Source organism: Mauremys reevesii, linkage group 3, assembly GCF_016161935.1.
Source record: "Mauremys reevesii isolate NIE-2019 linkage group 3, ASM1616193v1, whole genome shotgun sequence".
Taxonomy (NCBI): domain Eukaryota; kingdom Metazoa; phylum Chordata; order Testudines; family Geoemydidae; genus Mauremys; species Mauremys reevesii.
In genome coordinates, this window is record NC_052625.1 from 63,321,120 (window position 1) to 63,342,511 (window position 21,392).

The following is a 21,392-nucleotide window of genomic DNA, read 5'->3' on the forward strand; positions in this document are numbered from 1 at the left end:
GTTGCAGCCCCCCTTACATTTCGATACAGGGGAACAGTTACAGGTCCCACATGTTGTGCTCCATCTTGAGGCAAGCTGCACTGAATGCTGGGAGCTATGTGCTGCTCCTTGTGGGTCGTGCCCACCGCATGAAAGGTGTGAGAACAACTGCATTGTCGTTGCTTTGACCATCCCCGCTTTATAGCAACGCCCCTTCCCTTCAGACCTGCTGGCCAGTGAGACATGGTCACGAAGGCTGCTGGCTTTGTGTCCATGCTGCAAAGTTAATAACCCAGAATGGCACCCCACCCTTTGGAGCAGGGGCGGCTCTAGGAATTTGGCTGCCCCAAGCACGGCGGCACGCCGCGGGGGGCGCGCTGGCGGTCGCCGGTCCCGCGGCTCCGGGGGACCTCTTGCAGACGTGCCTGCGGGAGGTCCACCGGAGCCGCGGGACCAGCGGACCCTCCGCAGTCATGCCTGCGGGAGGTCCACTGGAGCCGCGGGACCAGTGGACCTCCTGCAGGCATGACTGCGGAAGGTCCGCTGGAGCCGCCTGCCGCCCTCCCGGCAAAATGCCGCCCCAAGCGTGCGCTTGGCACGCTGGGGTCTGGAGCCGGCCCTGCTTTGGAGCTGCTGGCTCCACAGGTCATCAGAGTGTCTCTCTCTGTCCTTAACTCTCCTTCCTTCCACTTTGAATTCCCTCCCGAATGCCCAGCTCTCTGGAGCAAAAGGCAAAGATGAGATGATTAATGCCCATGGCAGCCTGATCCAGGGCACACATAATGGTGATTAATTTACAGACTCGGAGTGTTGCTTAATATAATTATTTCTTCATGCATATTCTCTTCTGGCCTAATAAGATGTTAATGATGTTGGGCCATGCATGCTTGTGGCATGGTTACAGACGCAAGTGCAGCAGCAATCCAAAGGGAGGGGACTGGGTGCTTAACTTTCATGCACTTTGAGGTTAAAGACAGGAGTGACAATAACCAATAAAAATATATCCAACTCTAAGAAGTTAAGTGATACCTTCTGTTGTTTTACGGGATCCCTGACTCCTTGTGGTCAGTAAAGATCTCCTGGCACTTACTGCAAGAGTAAAAGTGTTAACCCAGGGCCAAATTCCAGCTCGGGTGAGTCTGTTCTTTCTCCCAGAACTCCCCCTGCTGGTTCAGTTGCTTACAATCTTCATTTCCTATACTAAACTCGTGTGCAGAACTTGTGTGTGCAGTCAAACAGCTGCCGTGTTCCACTCCAGAAGTGGTGGGTGAAATGATTTCCCCGTATGTCCAGTCTAGCATTCTGACATCCTTGGAAATGATGCGTAGTGAAATATAAGAGATTAGTGTTTTCTCTGCCACAGGTCATTCCCTTCCTGAGCAGGAGCAGTGTTCCCGTCTCACTGCACGTCATGCTAACGTGATCGGTCATCTATTGCATGCGATAGAGGGTGATCAGCCCATGGGATTTACCATGCCTGAATAGACCTAAGGAGATTCATCCAGTCCATTGCTTGCGCCTAGTGCGTCTAGCCCTGCCTCTGACAATGGTCAATGGCAGATGCTCCAGAGAAAGTTGAACCTCCTCCCCTACTGTGAATGTGCGGGAGTGAGAAATGAGTTGAGTGGTTAGAGCATGGCTCTGAGATTCAGGATTCTCGAGTTCTATACCCAGCCCTGGGAAAGGAGTATGTGTGCCTAGTGGCTCGAGCACTGGACTGAAGTTGGAGATTCCTGTTTCTATTCCCTGCTCAGTCATTGGCTGTTTGTGCAATGAGTGCAAATCAGGCTGTATGTCGTGCTCGGTCTTAATTTCCCCACCTGTACTATGGGGATAATGATTACGTATCTCCCCGGGGTGTTCTGAAGCTCAGTGAATGAATGTTTATAAAGCACTTTGAGATCCTTAGGTGGAATGCATTATGGATCTAATAATACTGAACACTCTTATATAGCACTCTTCATCCTTGCATCCCAAAGCACTTTACAAAAGGTGATTAAGCATCACTGTCCTCACTGTACAGCTGGGGAAACTGACACACCAAGGGGAAGTGACTTGCCCATAGTCACACAGGAAGTCAGTGGCAGAGTGGGGATAAAACCCAACTCTCCTGTAACCCAGTTCCATGTCTTAGCCATCAAACCACAATAATAACAAGTGCAGGTACCCCTAACAATCACTATTTGGCTCCCATAGTCTGTAACTGGGAATAGCTTCCTTCTTTACGTGCACCACAGCAGCCTGAATATCCGGGCTGGGACTGGCTCCCCCATGCCTGATGTGAAAACCTCTGTTCCATTTTTCTAAAAGGGGAAAAGCCTAGAAATGCTAAGAGCCATGGCAGAGGATCACTCCTGGGTGAGTTCAGGGAGGTGGCTGTGACCAGGGTTAAATACCAGGGCACTTTCAGCTGCAACCACTGCAAAGCACATTGAGGTACTCTGCCAGGTGAAGGAAGAGCTGCCTTTGGGAATCCTGCTCCACCTTGGCTCTGACAACCCAGAGAAAAGCTTCTGTGTTCAATATTTAACCCAACGGTCTAATATTTAAACAAGGAGGTTCCTTTGCTTTTCTTGTTGCTGAACCAGGATCCCAGCCAGGTGGATGGAATCTGAGGCAGGGTTTGCATCACACTGCCGGGGCAGCCGTCAGGTTACTGGTGTATTCTCAGCGATGCAGGGGATCATTACAAGTATTGTTGCATAAGAACATAAAAACGGCCTTACTAGGTCAGACCAATGATCCATCTAGCCCACTATCCTCTCTCTGATAGTGGCCAGGGCCAGATGCTTCAGAGGGAATGAACAGAACAAGACAGTTTTGAATGATCCTTCCCCTGTTGTCCACTCCCAGCTTCTGGCAGTCAGAGACTTAGGGACACCCAGATTATGGGATTTTTATCCTTGACCATCTTGGCTAATAGCCATCGAGACACCTATCCTCCATGAACTTATCTCGTTCTTTTTTGAACCACGTTATAGTTTTGGCCTTCACAACATCCCCTGGCAATGAGTTCCACAGGTTGACTGTGCGTTGTGTGAAGAAGTACTTCCTTATGTTTGTTTTAAACCTGCTGTCTATTCATTTCATTGGGTGACCCCTAGTTCTTGTCTTATGCGAAGGAGTAAATAACACTTCCTTATTCACTTTCTCCACACCATTTTATAGACTTGGATCCCCCACCCCCCTTAGTTGTCTGTTTTCTAAGTTGAACAGTCCCAGTCTTTTTAATCTCTCCTCCTACGGTGGACATAGTTGTGTCCTCACCAGCACCCCCAAGTCCCGCAGGGTGTCCCCACAATTCAAATGCTGTTCCTTCCCTTGTTTTCAGTGTGTCACACACCAGCCTGCCTGCTCAGTCACTCTGAGTGGGAAGTGCATTTTGGGTAATGACACGCAAATGAGCACACCATGCATTCAGCGAACCACAACCAACAGCCCGTGAACTGTAGTTGGGATTACCCAGGGGCTAAACCATGGCGAGTATTTCACTCTGGCAGGGCTGGTTGTGCTGGTACAGGAGCTGGGCCTGGTGGAGGTGAAGCCAGGCTTGTTGGTACAACCTAAACAGATTGGAGGCTGGTGAATACCAGCCTCCCCTGTCGTGATCTGAAGGTCTCAGCACATCCAGCAGCACAACAGGCCTGGATCTCAGCCACCTTATTCACATAACCCGCTGGAAAGGACACGGCGCAGCTGCGGTCTCGCTTCTTCCCCTGCCTTTCGGAGCTGGAGACAAACCAGCCATGGAGAACATATGACCATGATCCCCAGGCCTCCAATCTCCCAGGCTCTTGCCAGGGCCAGTCCCCACTTCTCCCTCCTCCTCTTCCAGCTTCAGCTGCAGAGCAGCCCCTGCGCTCAGCACTACAAAGCAATAGCTAATTTGGATTAAGATGCTAATTAGAAATGAATGGACTGAATGGAGAGCACTTAGCCAGGGTTAATCAGCAGTTAAATGGGCAGCGGAGCTCCCTATGACTGCATTCCTGCCGAGCTCCAGGGGCCTGCATTCAGCAGCAAAACCCAGCTGCCTTGGTCAGTGAACCATTGTGGTTGAGTCCCTCATGGACAGAGCATAAGGCGCAGGTGATAGTGAGGGCTGTGTGTGGATACGAGTGGATCTCAGAAGAGTCCATTTCTCTTCCTTTTCACCCTCCCAAGTCTAACATGGTGGGGGCTATCCAGTCCCCATAGCGATGTGCCATCAAGGAGAGATAGGCATGCAGTAGAAAGAGGGGACAACAGTTTAAAGCCCCAAGTTCTATACTCCAGATAAGGTCTCCAGAGACCCTGACTGAGCCACTGAATTCCATGTGACCCCGGGCTCTCTCCCAGCCAGTTTCTGAAGCAAGCCACATCCAGAATCAGACTTATTGGGGCTACAGGAATTTGGAAACATAGGAACTGATGTAAATGAGAGTTGTGCTTTCACATGCCCATAGGGGAAATGTGTTGCTGGTGCTTAGTGCTCGGCTTGTGTCCCAAGGCAGGGGGATTGCTAGCCCCTGTCAGTTTCTCCTTTTAAACGTGTTGCTTCCCAGTTTCATTGGTTGCCCCTTGTAGAGAGGAGCTCCTGGTTGAGCTGTCCTGCAGGGGCTCAGGGCAGACTGTTAAGAACCAGGGCACAAACCCCTAATTGGCTGCAAGTGCTATACTTAGATTTCACCAGACAATTATCAAGTGTAAACGCCTCAGGCACTATAACTTAACATGGAGTCCCAGACAGTCCCCTTGGGTACTCCAGGTAAGCCTGCCTTTGTGATAGATGATCCCTTACACCATGAATCACACAAATATTCAGGTTATTCCCAATCTCAAAGAATTGGTCACTTACTCCAGGTCAGTTGCACTTTAGTTTGCATGCCAAAGACTATGTTTGTAGCCAATCCTATACTAAACTATCTAAAGATTTATTAACTAGGGAAAGGAAATGGGAGTTATTTATAAGGTTAAAGCCAGTGAACATGTGTACACAAATGAGTTACAATCTTAAAATTCAAAAGGTAACAGAAGTTTCTATAATAAACAAGTTCTATGTGTCCTTTAGGTCTAACCGAAGCTAAGCAGCTGGGGATCCCTTGCTTGTGCCTAGAAACCCCCCCCCCCCATTTCCCCTCGTTCCCCGGAGTCCAGGCAGCAATGAGACATTGCTCCTCCATGTTAGGGAGTTTTATTCCCTTCCCCCCATCTGCTTTGAGCTGCAAACTCAGCTCATGGGAGGAATTCACTTGCATGACTCATCTTTGTGGGGTGGGCGGGGGAGAGTAAACAGCAAAGTCTTTTGTCCTCTTTAATGTTCCACTCTAGTCCTTCTGGTGCTGATGGGCCTTCCTTGTTGGGCAGGACATAACAGCCTCTGTTGGATGCTTGTGTTTCACACTAGTTAATGTCTCTCTCCTGTCTGGTATTTACACAGTTAGAGGCTTACAGTACAAATGCTCAAACATCACTGTGCAATATGGGATACTAATGTTATAAGTGAGATAATGTTTAAATCCTAAACACACTCTTCTTCTTCTAATACCTATTTTAACAATACTAAGACACAGGTGAGCCAGGCTGATTCTAGCAATGTAATTGTCAGCATTCAGTGGAAACATGGGGACATTGGCATGAGCTGGCACCTGGTCTGTCAGGGTCACAATCCTGATTTACTTTCGCTGCACAATCCACTGGTGTGTGAGTTTTTATACCTCACTTGTGTTCCCTCCAATTTGCTTCCTCTCTAAACTGAGCAGTCCCAGTCTTATCCAGGTTCCTAACCTATGGAGCGCGGTCTCCAGCCTCCAAGCATTTTCACCTGCCATCACTGGACCTTGTTCTATTTCTTCTCTATTGCTTTCCTACATACAGCTCCACAGAATCCTAGTGCAGGCATCCAAGGTCAGTGGTTGGGCCTTGATCTTCTTGACCTGGGACCTGTCTTTTATCATAAAAGTTAAAGGTGGAGAAGCCTTGTCAGGTCCATTTGGTCCACTCTCTGGGAGCCAATGTAACGTCAGGTCAACGCTAGAAGCTTTTGCGGAATAGTATTGTCAGTTGGGGGAGGAAGATGACTTAAAAAAAAAAAATTCTGTACCAGCAAAAGTGTCCAGGCAGTTACATTAGCATAAAAGTGCTTTTGCTGGTATAGCTTGTTTCACACCAGGTCTACTCTACAAAGATTTGCTGCCTAAAAGTATCAGTTAGGAGTGAGGGGGAAAAAAATCACTCTCCAGCCAACACAGCTGTGCTGGCAAAATCCCCTGTGTAGATGCAGCTTATATCAGCAAAAGAGTCCTTTGGCCGATGTAGCTTTTATGTCATTCAGGGAAGTGGTTTGATACACAAGCAAAGGAACTCCTTTGTCAATATAAGTTGTCTCTCCACTAGGGGGCTTTGCTGTTATATCTATTACTGCAAACCTGTTCTAGAGTAGACCTGGCCTCAGATTCTTGCCTACAGTGCATTTGCTCATGCTTGGTCCAGTCTGGTTTCAAATATCCTGGCGATGAGGCTTCTACCGGGAGATGATTCCACAATCTAGCACAGGGGTAGGCAACGTATGGCACATGTGCCAAAGGCGGCACGCAAGCTGATATTCAGTGGCACTCACACTGCACAGGTCCTGGCCACCAGTCTGGAGGGATCTGCATTTTAATTTAATTTTAAATGAAGCTTCTTAAACATTTTAAAAACCTTGTTTATTTTACATACAACAATAGTTTAGTTATATATTATAGACTTGTAGAAAGAGACCTTCTAAAAGTTAAAATGTATTTCCGGCACACGAAACCTTAAATGAGAGTGAATAAATGAAGACTCGTCACAGCACTTCTGAAAGGCTGCCGACCCCTGATCTAGCAGATATCACTTTCAGAAAACTTTTCTGGTATATTTAGCTTGAATGCTCCTTTTACCCTTCTATAGCTCTGCCCCCATGGAGCACCCTACTGATTCTCCTTTCTCCTTGGTCTTAGTACCCTTATTCCACTGTTGTAGACAATCACATCCTCTACCCAAGCTAGATGTATCTAAGGTGCCACAAGGACTCCTTGGGTTTTTTAAGCTGATTAAGTTTTCCTCCCTGGTTAGTTCCCTTCCCACCTATCCCTGTGGTGACATGGATTCCTTCTGCACTGACGCAGCATTACAGACTCGCGCATTCCCCCCGAGTGAAAAAGCCAAACCAGCAGGTTTGAGGTATGGTGAAGCTCAGTAACTGATCAGCCCCTTTTCTGCCCACAGATAACACCTGCCACTTTGAGGACGAGAAGATCTGTGGCTTCACACAAGACAAGATGGACAACTTTGACTGGACCCGTCAGAATGCCTTGACTCAGAACCCCAAGCGCACGGTCAACACAGGGCCATCCACAGATATCAGTGGCACAGAAGAAGGTACGCAGGCTTCCAGTTTTCCTGTTGCTCAGCTCTGTGCATGTTGAGAGCATGAAGAGCCATTGTACTGTGTCTTGCCAAAGCCCTGTCAGGGGCTCCTTAGCCCTCAGCCCGCTGCCCCTCCACCCCCAAGATCCCGAGGATGGAGTGCTGATCTGCTTTCCAGGCACACACGTCTGCTCTGCATGGGGCGCAGGGAGCAGGCGGTTAATTTGCATGCTACTGATTGGCATTAAATACACAATTAAAACGCCCACAACTTTGTTTAAAGAAATAGTGAGAGCTCGTTACCAGCTAATTGCCTGCTGCCAAATGCCCTTGTCCCATCTGATGCTTGTTTTGAAGTCACAGAAGGAGAAGCAAGTAGGAAACTGAGGAATGTCCAAGTTGGTTCCAACCAGATGTTATCTTAAGGAGGGATCCCAGTGAGGCCACCAGCCCACCAAATCTCCCCTCTGATATTGTTATTTAAAGATCTTGCCATCCAGGGCAAATTTGTTGGAGCTTCTCACTCAACTTGGCACAGTGAAATTAGAGTGATCAGTTCCACTTTCCTCTCTCATCCATTTCACTCCCCAGTTCTCCTCCTGCACAAAGCAGTCAGATTTGGGATTCCCAGTGCTGCAGGGGAAGGACTTAATCCCCCCCACCCATCGCCCATATCCCAAAATTTGAAAAGCATGACCTCTGCCATGCCAGCTCAAACTGCCTGCTGCCACTCCTCAGTATACGCCAGTGGCAGGTGAAAAAACCTGAGCAGGATCAGCAGGGCACAACTGGCCAAGAACATGGTTGGGTGTTTTCAAAGCAAAGGCTGCTCAGCCAGGGGTAAGAAGAGCAAGCCTGACTCCTTCTCCCAGCATTTCTTTCCATGTCAGAGCCTGCCCTAGATGTTGGTTCTAAGCTGTCAGCATCTCCTTTGAGCTGCAGGGAGGGAGACCTGGTGCATTGCCTTTCCCCCCCTTTCCCTCTTGGTCTGTAGGTTATTACATGTTCATTGAGGCCTCCCGGCCCCGGGTGCAAGGAGACAAGGCCCGGCTCATCAGCCCCCTGTACAACATCACCGGCAAGTACTTCTGCGTCTCCTTCTTCTACCACATGTACGGGAAGCACATTGGTGAGTCACCCGAGAAGGGGCAACACTGGCCTGGGGTGGGAATCCCCCATGGGGGACGGTCTTCCAGCCATGTCTGCTCTGTGATCCTCTGTTATCCTCAAATAGTCCTTTTTCACTGCCCCAGTGCAGAGCTGAATGAGGCTGTGAGCCCTGCATTTAAAGCCTTCTCTGACAAGGGCACCAGTTCCCTGCAGTGCCTGCCCTGCACCTGGCAGTAGCCCTTCAGCCCCTGAGCCTCTGCCTCCCTACCACACCAGCACCATGCCGCGGTCCTCCATGAAACAGGGCTGTGCTCCTTTCATCATCTCCTTCCTGTAGAACACCTGCTCCCCATCACCATCCCCTGCAGCAGCCCCTCACCCCTGCTCTTCTATCCCCTGCACTGTAGCATAACATCACGCCCTTGCATCTGATCTCTCGTTCTCTCGCCACACCGCAGCCATCCCACAATCCCCCTCATTCCCTCCTCGGCCAGCTGTGAGTGTTCCCGTCTCTCCCCTTGAGACAGCAGGGTGTGATATCACAGGAGAGACTGTGGGCCTGGAGGGGTGCAGAGGGAATTGTATCAGGGGGGGTATTGTCCCTTTGTGGGACATAAGGGAAAAATGGGACTCCGTGGTTGCTGAAGTGGTTTTGGGGTGGAAGCCAGGATGACAGATCTGTGGGGAGGGGGGTTGTATCCTGAGGCAAAGCTGTTCTGAGGGGGCATCTCCTCCCACCCAACTCAGCAGTCAGAGGAGCAGGAGCCCATGTGCTTAGCAAGCACCATGGAAGAGCCTGGCACACTAATGAGTTTCCATATACAGTCATGGAGTAATTGCTAATTTGTCACCTCTTGATTATAATTTCATTAATTTGAATAATAGATGCACTTTTCCCACAGTGCACTGGGTTATTAATCTCCTGCTGGACTGGAGTCTGACTGAAAAAATCACGGCCCAGACAGGAGTGTGGCCGCCTTCTGGTAAATGGGGTTAATTAACAGCTCTGCCTCAATGCCATTGAGGTCAATGGCATGGAATGTACTCCAGGGACCAGTCCCTTACACCATGACTCCTGTGTGTAGCAAGGCAGAAGAGGCTGGGGTCCAGAATCTGGGCACTTCCTGCCTGGCTTGGACTATTCTGGTTATGTGGCTGTGGACTGCTTCCCAGCAATGAGGAGGTGAAGGTTGTCCTAGCGGTCACTTAGGTGTCCACCCCTAGACCTTCAATGAGGACTTAGGGACCGTCTAAATCAGTGGTTCTCAACCAGCAGTACATGTACCCCTGGGGGGTATGCAGAGATCTTCCAGGGGGTTCATCAACTCATCTAGATATTTGTCTAGTTTTATAACAGGCTATACAAAAAGCACTAGTGAAGTCAGTGCAAACTAAAATTTCATACTGACAATGACTTGTTAATGTTGCTCTATATACTATACACTGGAATGTAAGTACAATATTTATATTCCAGTCAATTTATTTTATAACGATATGGTAACAATGAGAAAGTAAGCCATTTTTCAGTACTAGTGTGCTGGGACACTTCTGTATTTTTATGTCTGATTTTGTAAGCAAGTAGTTTTTAAATGAGGTGAAAGTTGGGGATCGCAAGACAAATCAGCCTTCTGAAAGGGGTCCAGTAGTCTGGCAAGGTTGAGAGCCACTGGTCTAGATAATACTTAGTCCTGCCAGGAGTGCAGGGGACTGGACTAGATGACCTCTTGAGGTCCCTTCCAGTCCTACGAGTCTATGATTTTGCCCCGCACTCTCAATGTCGTGACAATTCAGCGGGATCTCAATATGCTCATACTTGCTGTATGAGTGGGCCGGGCTGTGTTGGTGCTCTCAGGGGTAGGTTGTGCAGAATTTAGACCCTTGTCAGACCCACTTCACACCGGGATTTTCTGTGCCTGCTGGACTCATCCAATCGCTCAGCAGAGCTTGGGTCACAACAAAGTACTCGCATGGCTTTGTGCATGGACTCTCCTGACCTCCTCTGGCCAGGTCAGCCACAATTGCCTGTGGAGTGAATCAGAAGCTTTTGCTGTGGACTGACCAGTGTATGTTTTTACCCAGCCCTTCTCCAGACATCTTAGAAGGCTTTCCCCCTTCATCAGTCCAGCGCAGAGTGAGACAGACCAGTGGCGGAAGGAGGAGTGGCAGGGGAAAAGAGAGCTCCTCCAGCCTTGCTTAGTTTGGGCATAGGGCAGTGTACCTCATACAGGGCACTACGAGAAACCCCTTCTGCAGGACAGACAAAGACCCTCTTCCCGTCGGAACCTTTCAGCACCCACATGTAACATGGTGGTCTGGGTTTGGTTTGGAGGGAGGATGAAATGGATGCAGAGGGGAACGAATGCACTGGAGTTCTTTTGCTCATTGGCATTTTAACCCTTTCTGCGTTGACTCCAGCTGTTAAGAAGCCAGAAAGTCTCAGTGACTCCAGAGACTTGGGACAACCGCTGGGTTCCATTTCCATGCCCCAGCCTCAGGAATCTTTCAGCTTCTGTTCATTTCTCCATTCAGACTTAATATGATCCTCCCTGTCTGGTCCCCGCTCCCCTCTTGCCACCCAAAGGGGCTGTTAAACAATCCAGCCATCTCGCACAAAGTTAATGTTAATGGCATCTGATGATTTCTCAGGTTTGGTGCTGCTTGAGCTGAGGGTGAATGAATTCTTTAAAATGCAGACTGACCGGATAGAGTCACAGGGGAGAGGGAATGCTTCTCCCTCTGCCTGTTGGAGCTGTGGCCCAACAATGCATCCTTCCATAAATCTGAGTTCACATACTTACCTTCTCTCTGTTTTAGAGCAGTGCCCATCGCTGTGGTCTCGAATCAGTCTGGCTTCAGTATAATTTGCTGGGACACCAGGGCAAAATCAGTATGTTCCCAGTAAATCAGAGCAACCAGTAACCCTAACACTGCCTGTCTCACCAAATCTTGTTCTGTAAGGTGACCTACTGCTAAAGCCTGCACTTTGGGGTCAATTTCCCTACTGCTTGCATGAAGCTGACTAGTCTTCCAGTGCTGGCATGTCACCAGCTCCTCTTCTCATCCCTCTGGACTCTGACCCAGCATTGGGGATCTCCACTAGCATCCACCACATTTCTTGGACCTGGTCCTTCCCTAGATGCTCCTGCCTTCAGCAGTTCTCCAGCCTGAGGGCTCTCTGGGCAGTAGCTAATCTCCCCCATTAAGGACACACTGTGTTCCCTCCAGAAGGCTCTGTGGTTAGATCTTGATTTCCAGTCGGTATTTCTTGCTCTAAGAACAGTTTTGCTTGCATGATCAGGGGATCAAGTGGGACCAGGCCCCGCAGCTTTAGTACTGCTGAAGGGTGCCAAACAGCTGTCCCTTGAGGCTGAAGTCATCCAGCCACAGAGCAGGTCCATTCCACTCAGGGCTCCAGCTCTCCGGTTCATTCAGTCGTTGGCCTCTTCACTAGGACCTGTTGTGCCAAATGAGGAACTGGACTGAGAACTCCCACCCAGCCACGCTTCACACCTGACAGTCTGATGGCGATAACTTAGCCACTGCACATCTGAGCCACTTTCCTTTCACTCTCCCTAAGCTGTCCATTCCCACGTGCACCGCGCACACTAGTGTTTATATCTTGGCCAGCACAGCTGGACCAGACCGAGTGCTAGCACAGGCCCATCGCACCAGTGCCAGCCTGTGTCCCGTTTGCATGACCCGAAGAACATCAGCAGGCCCCGGGGCCAGCATGCAGATGAGTCCCAGCCTCTCCCGGCAGCTGGCCCTCCACCACGGCGCCATGCAGCCCTCTGCCACCATGGAAAGAAGCAGTGTAAAAGTCAACATTTATTTCTTTTTAATAACTAGTTTATTACCTTTTATTCTCCCCCCACCACAACCACCACCACCACCATGACTTGGAAGCTGCTTTACTCTCACGATTTGACTATAAAATATCCATAGCCATCCAGGCAAATCTTCCCTCGGAGAGTTCCCAGCCCCTGCTCGTTTATAATAGATATGACGAAAGAGAGAAACCGAGTACAAATGGAGCGTTTGTAGCCAGGGTATAAAATATTCAGTGACTAACAGAGCAGGGCAATGTTGAACGTCTCTCAGCTGAGCCGAGAACGGGATGGAGGGGAGCTCTCTGGAGCTCTCCCATTCCCCTTGAGTTATTTGGCTGTTGCTTCTTCCACACACACACCCTCAGAATTAGATGACCTTGAGATGCCCTGAGGAACCTAGAGGTGGGGAATCCCCTTTCTACAATGCAGGGCGGCAGAGCATCTTGTTTGCAGTAGAAGGAAATCTAGAAAACAATTGTCTTTAGCCCTTCTTTGGTGTGTCTCCATTCAAGGATCCCTTTACATTTCACTTCACCCACATGAATGAATGAATGAATTCACACACCCCATGAGGGGGTTCAGTACCATTAACCCTAGTTAACAACAGAGGAAGCTGAGACCCAGAGAAGAGTCTTGTCTGAAGTATCACAATAAGTCAGTGCCACAGCTGGGACTAGAACCCAGGAGTCTTGACCGTGAGTTTAACCATTAAGCTCCCTCCCTGCAGGATACTAGCATAAGAGATTAATTGCTGGAGCTGAAGCAGTGTCTCTTACCATGACTACTCATATCAAGATTCACAGCTATTTATCTATGGTGCTTCTTGCCGTAATAGCAGTTGCAATGCTGTGCAAATGATCCGCTGTTCCAGGGCAGCACCAGATCTTCTCCCCTGCCAGACACACCCATGCACACAGAGCTTGCAGTGGAGATTGGGATGCCGCCTTCATTTACTTGTGTTGTCGATTGCAGTCCCAGATGGTGAATGGGTTGGGGGTCTATCAGAGCAGGGGATTTGGCTCCTCTCAGACATAGCGCCTTAATATGTGTGGCCACCATGCTAGATGGCTTCATTAGCACAATCAAGGTCCCAGACTCCTCCCCAGAATGCTTCCTCTCTCCTAAAGCAGTAACTGTGCACAAATTGGAGGTACTTGGGGGCTGAATAGCCAGTCATGTGACTACTTTCATCCAATCAGTGAAAGGGAATTTTTTCCCCTGCCTTCGGATTCATGATGTCACTGCTAGCCTGGGTCAAAATGTTCAGGTTTTTTGGTACATTTACTACCAGTACTAGTCACTGCCATGTGAGGTCTGCATCCAGGCTAGTGGGGGGATGTGGCCTCAGAGAGGGAGGTTGGGAACTACCCCTCCTCCAATCCTGAAGTTCAGGGAACAGGTTTATTATCGTGGGTCTGTCCAACATCTCTCAAACTCAGCTGACGAGTATTACAGGCACTGTTATTCCAATCCACCTCTGACTGTGAGCCTGTCTGGTCACCAAGTTAAATGGGGTCCAGCCTGGCCATTAGCTGGATGGGATGCCTCCCAGGGAAACGTGAAGTGATGCTGGTGATTCAGATGGAGATGTTCTTTTTGAGTCAGTACTGAAACTGGTATGGGGATGAGGGGCAGAGAGGTACCTAGGTAGACAGAGGTGCCAGCTTTCAGATGAAACAGAGGCCCTGATATTTGCAGGCATTAATGATCCCAGGGCACTTGTCACAAGATTCAGGATGTTAGCCTCCAGGCTCCTGACCAGCCTGCAGGGTGGATAAATGCATCCCGTAAACCTGTGTGTTCATCACTTCCTGTGTTGTGTAGTGTTACTGAGCACTGTTAAAAACAGCTGCTACTTTCCACCCTGCAGGTGGCTGTTTTTTAGTAGTGGGTGAAGAGAGGTCCCACTCTATAACACATCTTTATAAAACATGTTGAATTGCCTCCAGAGGGCACAGCACTGTATCATGTAAGATTATGTCATTGAGATGAAGTAGAGGAGGCATATTTCTCCAAATGGGCATGATTCACATCCCTCGAGGCTCTTGGGAAATAAGTTGCAATAGGAGCTGAGTGAACAATTTGCAATGAATAATTTATTCAGTACATTTAACCCTTTTTTTGTTCATGAATCATCCCTAAATACACTCTGGCTTTTCCTGATTTTTTTTGTTGTTCAAAATGTATTTGACTATTTTATGCAAACAAATATCAGTTCATGGGTTGTTTGCTGTGGGCGAGGAGCATTCAGTCCTCTGCTATACTTCAGTGTACTCTGATAGCAGCTGTTTACTTGTATATTTTATTTTTTGGAAGTTGCTCAACTGCCATGATGAGAAGCAGGGTTATAAAAACCTGGCAAGATAACCATATATTTGTACTATGTTGTTCATACTCTCTTGATTGAATACATAGGGGCTGACCCAAATTTCATTGAAGTCAATCTGAGTTTTTCCGTGGATTTCAATGAGTTTTGAATTAGGACCATAGATTATTAAAACCAGGAGGGACCAAAAGATCATCTTGTCTGACCTCCTTTATGTCACAGACTGAGAAATCTGGTTACTCCGACTTGAGTCCAATAACTAGTATGTGTCTATCCTCTGATTGGATGAGCTTGATTCTTATTGTTATTTATTTGCATACAGCACCTAAAGTGTGCCTGACACTTTACAGATGTAAAACAAAACTGTCGCCTGCCCCGAGGGCTTAGAATTTAAAAACTAAAGAACACGTCATGGACAAAGAAAAGATTCACTTGATGTTTAATTCTGTGACTAAAACCCCTTCTCCCCTCCCTCTTTTGATCATAAATCCATCTGCCCTGACCCGCGCGCTCCCCTGTGCTCCCCCACACTGAAAGTGTGTCCCACACAGGGCCGGCTCCAGACCCCAGCGCGCCAAGCACGCGCTTGGGGCGGCATTTTGCCGGCAGGGCGGTAGGCGGGTCTGGCGGACCTTCCGCAGTCATGACTGCGGAGGGTCCGCTGGTCCCGCGGCTCCGGTGCACGTCCCGCAGTCATGACTGCGGAGGGTCCGCTGGTCCCGCGGCTCCGGTGCACGTCCCGCAGGCATGACTGCTTGGGGCGGCCAAATTCCTAGAGCTGCCCCTGGTCCCACAGCGTCAAGTTTCCAGTGCAAATACAAATACACATTCAGCATTTGTATTCTTCAAACATGCTCTCATGTTTGCTTACAATTCACTGTCTGGCAGCATTCCATCCTGACGGGGAATTCGCTTACAGGAACGTCAGTGGGAAATGAATCTTCAATGGGTAGAAACAGGCAACACAGATTCACCTACAGACGCCAGTGAATATGTGCAGATAACCTTTGGCACTGTTCGCTCATTTCGAGTTGCCATGAAGGGTGTCCTCGTGGGAAGCAGCTTAACCCAGTCACCCCCAGTTGCTCAGAGGAGACCCCACTCTGTCTCCCCACTCCCTTCTGGTTTAGGATTACAGAACTTTTGCACCTGGTTGAGCAGCTGTTTAGAACTGCAGCCCAACCACCTCTCCAGGGCACAAGGTGTTTTGATCAATTATTCAAACCCTGAAATCAAAACTTATCAGGCACTTAAGAGAAATAACGAGAAAGTGGGAGGGAGATCTACCTACACAGCCGCATTCTCCTTATGTATTGCTAGGCCACCTTATGTATTGCTAGGCCACCTTTCTGTTCTCTAAGTGGAGCTTTAATTGCTTCGCCACTGCCCAGCAACATAGGTATGTCAATGAAGATTGCATCTATCCTGTAGTTAGTTGATCCAGGTACCTTTCAGCAGAACAGCCATATGTGCTAGTGTTCATTCCTGCTGCATCTTAGGAGAACACCAGCTGGATGTCCCCAGCATATCAAAGTACAATACTGCCTTTTGGCTGCTGAGGCTAAAATCCAGTTATCCTGCCTCTTCCAGAAGGCCTTAGGGAGGCACAATTGTGCATTGGGAATTAGCATTTTTTTTTACATGAAAAATCCTAAAATACATGAACCTGTTGATGCAGGTGCAGCTACTGCCATCGCTTCCAGTCGTGGCTGCCCAGATAGTAAAAGGCTTTGAGAGGTTGGAGAGGCACCCTAACACCTTTTGAGGTTGCAGGAGCAGGGTGGGAATCCATCAGAACAGCCAGTCTCCTGCAGAATTTCCGGTCGCAGCCCAGAATGGGAAGGGTCTGTTTTTCCATAATCTGATCCTGGCAGAAAATCAGAAGTAGAACAAGTTGGAACATGTTAAAACATCCTCCTTGGACTGAACCATGAGGCTGCTACCCTCTCCAGCATGCAGTCCTTTGGCAAGGCTCACCTCCGATGGGCTGCTGAGGGTGGGGAGTGAGTGGGAGGACAGAAAGGATTTGGAGCAGCACCTTCAGTTCCACAGCAAAGATAGGCGCTCCCTTCTGCTTCTCTTTCACCTGCTCTTCCCTGCTATTTGCCTGCCAGGGCATTGCACTGAGCCATCCCAGCAGTCTGCCATGCACCAGCTGCTACAGACGTGGGGCCCAGCAACTGCCCTGCACTTGGTCTCTGGTCTTGGGGTTGAGAGACCACAGGGAGCCCAAGCAGTGTGTAAATTGTGCATCAACTGAGTGGCTGGCTGAGTGGCAGAAGATGAAGGGAGCTGCTACCCACAAAGCAAGGTGGAGTGTGCCAGGAGCTCCATGCGATTAGGTGACCCATAGCACAGGCCTAGAGGAACTGGCGGAAGGAGGATGCTGACAGGCAGAGAACAGGCACGGGCAAATCCTCCCCAGTGAAACGTCAGTGAGTTTCATCCTGGTCTGTGGTATGTTCCCAGTTCCATCTCTGCCTGCTCATCGGGGGCTTCAGGAAGCTTTTTACCCTCTGACTCTGTGACTGAAGACCCAGCTAAGGCAGTGCCTGAAAGTGAAGCAGCGAAGCCCCTCTCTCTCTCTCTCTCTCTCTGTCTTCAACTGCTCTGCTCTTTTGAACCCTCTGTATCTTAATGAAGTAGACTTCTGTTTCAGCTCGACTGAGAGCGAGCCCAGCACAGTGCTCTAGCCAAGGGAGCTGAGCGAGGGCCTGGCTATCTCCTATGGCAGAGATGAAAGGGGCGGCTATCAAAGCAGCAAGGGAGGGCTCTGTGTTGCACTGCACCACCGAGGAGAATTCTCCTGGAGGCAGCTGAACATGTCATGGAACAAACAGCGGGTGAGCAATCGACTGGCAATCCTGAGAAGGGTCAGCGTTCCCCCTTTGGCTCTATCCCAGCCTCTTCAGTCTGCAAAGCATGACAACCTCTGAGCACAGGCTCCCTCGTGGCAAAGGGATAGTACTGCCCATTTCCCCTCATGGCAGAAACAGCCCCAACATCTCTCCTCTCGGCTAGTATCCAGTACTTCTGGGACCTTCCGGTGCAGAGGTGCAACACACAGGAACAATCAAAGTGGGGGAGAAGATAAACCTTTCAGAACCCTCCAGAGGGCCTGGTTCTAGAACTAGGCTAAGCTTCCAGTGCGGGAGAGGGAAGGGCTCCTGTGATTTCTGAACCAGATTACCCATTGTGAAGAAGGTGGGACGTGTCTGTATTTGTTTTATGAAGCAATGTGTGACTCCGTTTACCCACTCACTTTGTGGTGTTACCCACTGGGTGTGGAGGCGTAAGAGATGGATGTTGGTCATGTAGGCAGTCTGTGTTGGTATGAATGAACTATCGAGGGCTGTCAGCAGATGAATGGAGTTGCCTTGGAGATATAATGGAAGACCAGTGATTGGCCATTAACTGTTAACAACTGACAGCCGGGGAAGGAGAACATGTGGAAGCTGTGTGATTTGAACTGGAAACAAGTATCTCAGGTGTGAGCAGACTGGAATAGGAATCCTACGCTGCCCAGTGCAGGGGAAGATTGGATCCAGGACTGATGGGCAAAGCAAGGCAGTTTGACTGCAAGCCTGGAGTCTGCATCCCAGGCCAGGGCAAAGAGGGGCTGCCTAACTGGAAAAGCAGAAGCTAGCAAGTTAGGTGAGATCCTAAAATACTGTACTCCAGCTGATTAATCAATAGCAGTGGCCAAGGCTAGCTGCCCTGTGTCCACAGCAGCCCGGTTCCTGCCCACTGCTGCCTATGCTACTGCAGTGACGCTACCCTTTTCAGAGCACTCGGCAGATGAGAGAGCTAGCGTGAGTGCGTCTACATGAGCAGGGAGTCGCATCCCCAGCTCCTGGGGTAAAAGTAGCCTAAGGGTGAAGAGAAAACCAAAGTAGTGCCTACCAGTAGCTGGTGTTCTGGCCAGCTACCCTGTACAAGCTGTGAAAGCTGAGCTCCACATTGGTTCGATGGCAGTGCCATTGGAGAGACACTTTAGACCCAGGGAAAGGTGACCGGCTGGGTAATAAAATGCAGATCAGAACTGGAGTCCGGGATGCAAATCTCCACCCTGTGAATCTTCTCAGGGGCCATACAGAAATTCCTGCAGAACCCACCGGGACTGGGTATACTCCCTATCCGTGTGGGGATCTAGCAGATGGTGCTGGCAGCCAGCTCCACTCCCCCAGCATTCACCATATGTGCCCTGCAGAGGGTGTTTTGAAATGATTTCTCTTCCTCTGCCATGCCCGCCTTCACCACGGTGCTGTAATTGAGAACACAAGCCTGGTGCTGATCACTTTCCGTTGTTAAAGACGTACAAAGGTGCCTCTCTGGTGGCACTCAGAGTGAAATGAAGGCAGTGGTGTTTATTTCAGTGTGTACACTACATGTAGGCGCATCTGAACTAAACAGACTCACTGGGTCGCTTTGACTCTCACCCTGGCTCTATAGCATTGCAGACTAAAACATGGGCCCCTCTCTGTCCTTTTTGATGGTAAAATCCAATTTCTCCCTTCTGTACCATGATCAGGCTTCCCATGACGGTCTGCACCCCCGGGTGTATATTTTATTTCACTATGGGTCCACGCCAGGGCTTTTACCTTTAAAAAAAAATATTTTAATTTGAACCATCTGCCTAATTTGTCTGTCACTGCGGTATCTAGGCACCCAATACTGTAATTAAGAGAAGTAGCTCCCGTTGTGTGGGGAAGGGCCATTTTCTCTGCTCTCCCCCACCCCCACCCCAGGTAGGTTGTATGGCTGTGGCTTAGATGGAGAAGGGACAGGAACAGTCATACTTGCTTTGTGTAGCCTGCCGGGGAGGGAGGAAGGGGGATGGAAAGGATGCTCTGTGATGTGAGGGCCTCATCCTGCTGGATGAGCTTTGCCATAGACTTCAGTAGGAATCGCATCAAGCCCTAAACCAAGTGACGCCCTTTCCTCCCAACCTTTACAGCTGGAGTTCCAGGCTAGGGCTTTCTGCCCAAATACCAGCCTGGCCTCTTTCAGAAGCAATGTCCCTCTAGATTGTTGAGCGGGGATGCAGAAGGAGGGTGGTCCCTGAAGTAGCTAGGCCTTAGCCTCATCAGAGCTCTGAAGGTGACAGCTAGACCCTTGATACTGACCTGGGCTGAAGACAAGCAAGACCAAAAGGCTATTTACTGTAGTGTATGGACAATAGTTCCTTATAATGGAAATGCCTTCCCTTCCCTGACTATGGCATTTCTAAAAGGGTAATGGATACCATGGATAAGGCTCTTAGTAGATAGGTGCTATACAATATCATATGTCCAATGTATAGCGGAAAGCCATGTTTAAGGAACAGGTCTATCAGCAATGTCCAAAATACCATGCCAACAAGGTTGTAGGGCGATCGTGAGTCCTGTTGAGTAGGGATGCTGTCTCCCAGTAGGCTCAGTACTAAAAGAACAGCAGCCCTGCAGTTGGGACCCAGTCCTGAGCTTGCCATCAGCTGATTGGAAGCATCTAGGGGGAACTGGTGTGAAGTGGGGTCCATAAGGAAATAAGAAGTCAAAGCAGAGACACAACCTGCCTGTGTCAGGACAGAGCAGTCCACAGAGAAGGTAAGGAGAGGCTCAGCTCATCATGACATTGAGATCATAAGGCAAATCCGAGACCTTATTGCAAATGTAGGGGCAAAGGCCTGAGTGAGCTGTGGGCCCTGATCTTCAATTCCTTATCATAGGGGAAGGAAGCACCTCCAACTCGCCAGGGGTAGAGGATAGTCCTATTGAGAGAGGTAGAGAGCAGGTACAGTCTCCACAGATGCCAGCTGAGATACAGAGCTGTAATCAAGGCTCTCCCAGCCCTTCCTCACACTGCCTGGGGGAATGCAGGTGTTTGAAGACTCATTCAGTTCAAGTTGCTCTTTATTTTCCGCATTGCTGGGCTGTAAATAATCAAGTGTCCAGCTGAGAGTGTGGCTGGCTCTGTCCTCCTCTCTTGCCTTCCTTATCCCTGACAGGGAGGGGAGCTCCAGGAGAGACTGACGGACTCATACGCCCAAATCACTATTCTGAGGACATCCAAGGATGGGACTGAGCTGGTGACAGGAAATGGGAATCTGCTATCAAGGCAGATTTAGTTCCCACTTCACCCAGCTCTGTTTGAGTTTTGCAAATTGGCCGACTGACTCCCATGTGTGAGGTAGCAGGGAGGCTGAGTGCAGGGGAATCAGCTTAGGGATTTTCAGTTAGTCAGCCTGTCCTGTGGGGAACTTGCATACCCCAAATCCTCTCTCTCTCCCCCTTTGCCCTGATTATCCTCTGTTTACACATGAGAAGACTGAGGCAGGGAGAGGGGAAATGACTTAACCAAGGCCCCACAGTAAATCAGAAACAGACCTGGGAATAGAACCCAGGAGTCCTGACTTCCTGTTCTTTAACCACTAGACCATGTCCCCTCCCACTCTTTTGTTTTGGCTGTGTTTTCAGTGGGCCTCTCTCTTTAAACACAGCAGTAAATATTCTTAGTTTAAAATTACACAATTTAAAAATCCCTTGAGTCAAATCCTGTCGGTCTCACCCAGGAAGGACTCCTACTGACATCAGACAAGGTTCATGGGCATTTTGCATGATCGACTGCAGCATTTTGCCTGTTATTTTTAGCACAATTGATAAATGCCTCGTGTCGTTCAGCTCTCTATGCTGGAGTACACACAGCGCCTACCCCTAATTACAGCTTCCATAGAATGAGCCAGATTCCCCCACGTGTAGCTCCATTACAAGTCCACTGATGTCAATTTGCAGCCGAGA

General features: G+C 49.2%; 1 protein-coding gene across 4 annotated transcripts in view; it reads left to right on the plus strand.

The window, feature by feature from the left end:
- The window catches only part of MDGA1 (MAM domain containing glycosylphosphatidylinositol anchor 1), a 185,823-nt gene that overhangs the window by 151,750 nt on the left and 12,681 nt on the right, over positions 1–21,392 (plus strand). For all 4 annotated transcript variants that reach the window (XM_039531598.1, XM_039531600.1, XM_039531601.1 and 1 more), the window contains exons 14-15: positions 7,210–7,362; positions 8,345–8,479. In XM_039531598.1, coding sequence (XP_039387532.1) covers positions 7,210–7,362; positions 8,345–8,479 — 288 coding nt within the window. The remainder of the gene's footprint in view (positions 1–7,209; positions 7,363–8,344; positions 8,480–21,392) is intronic.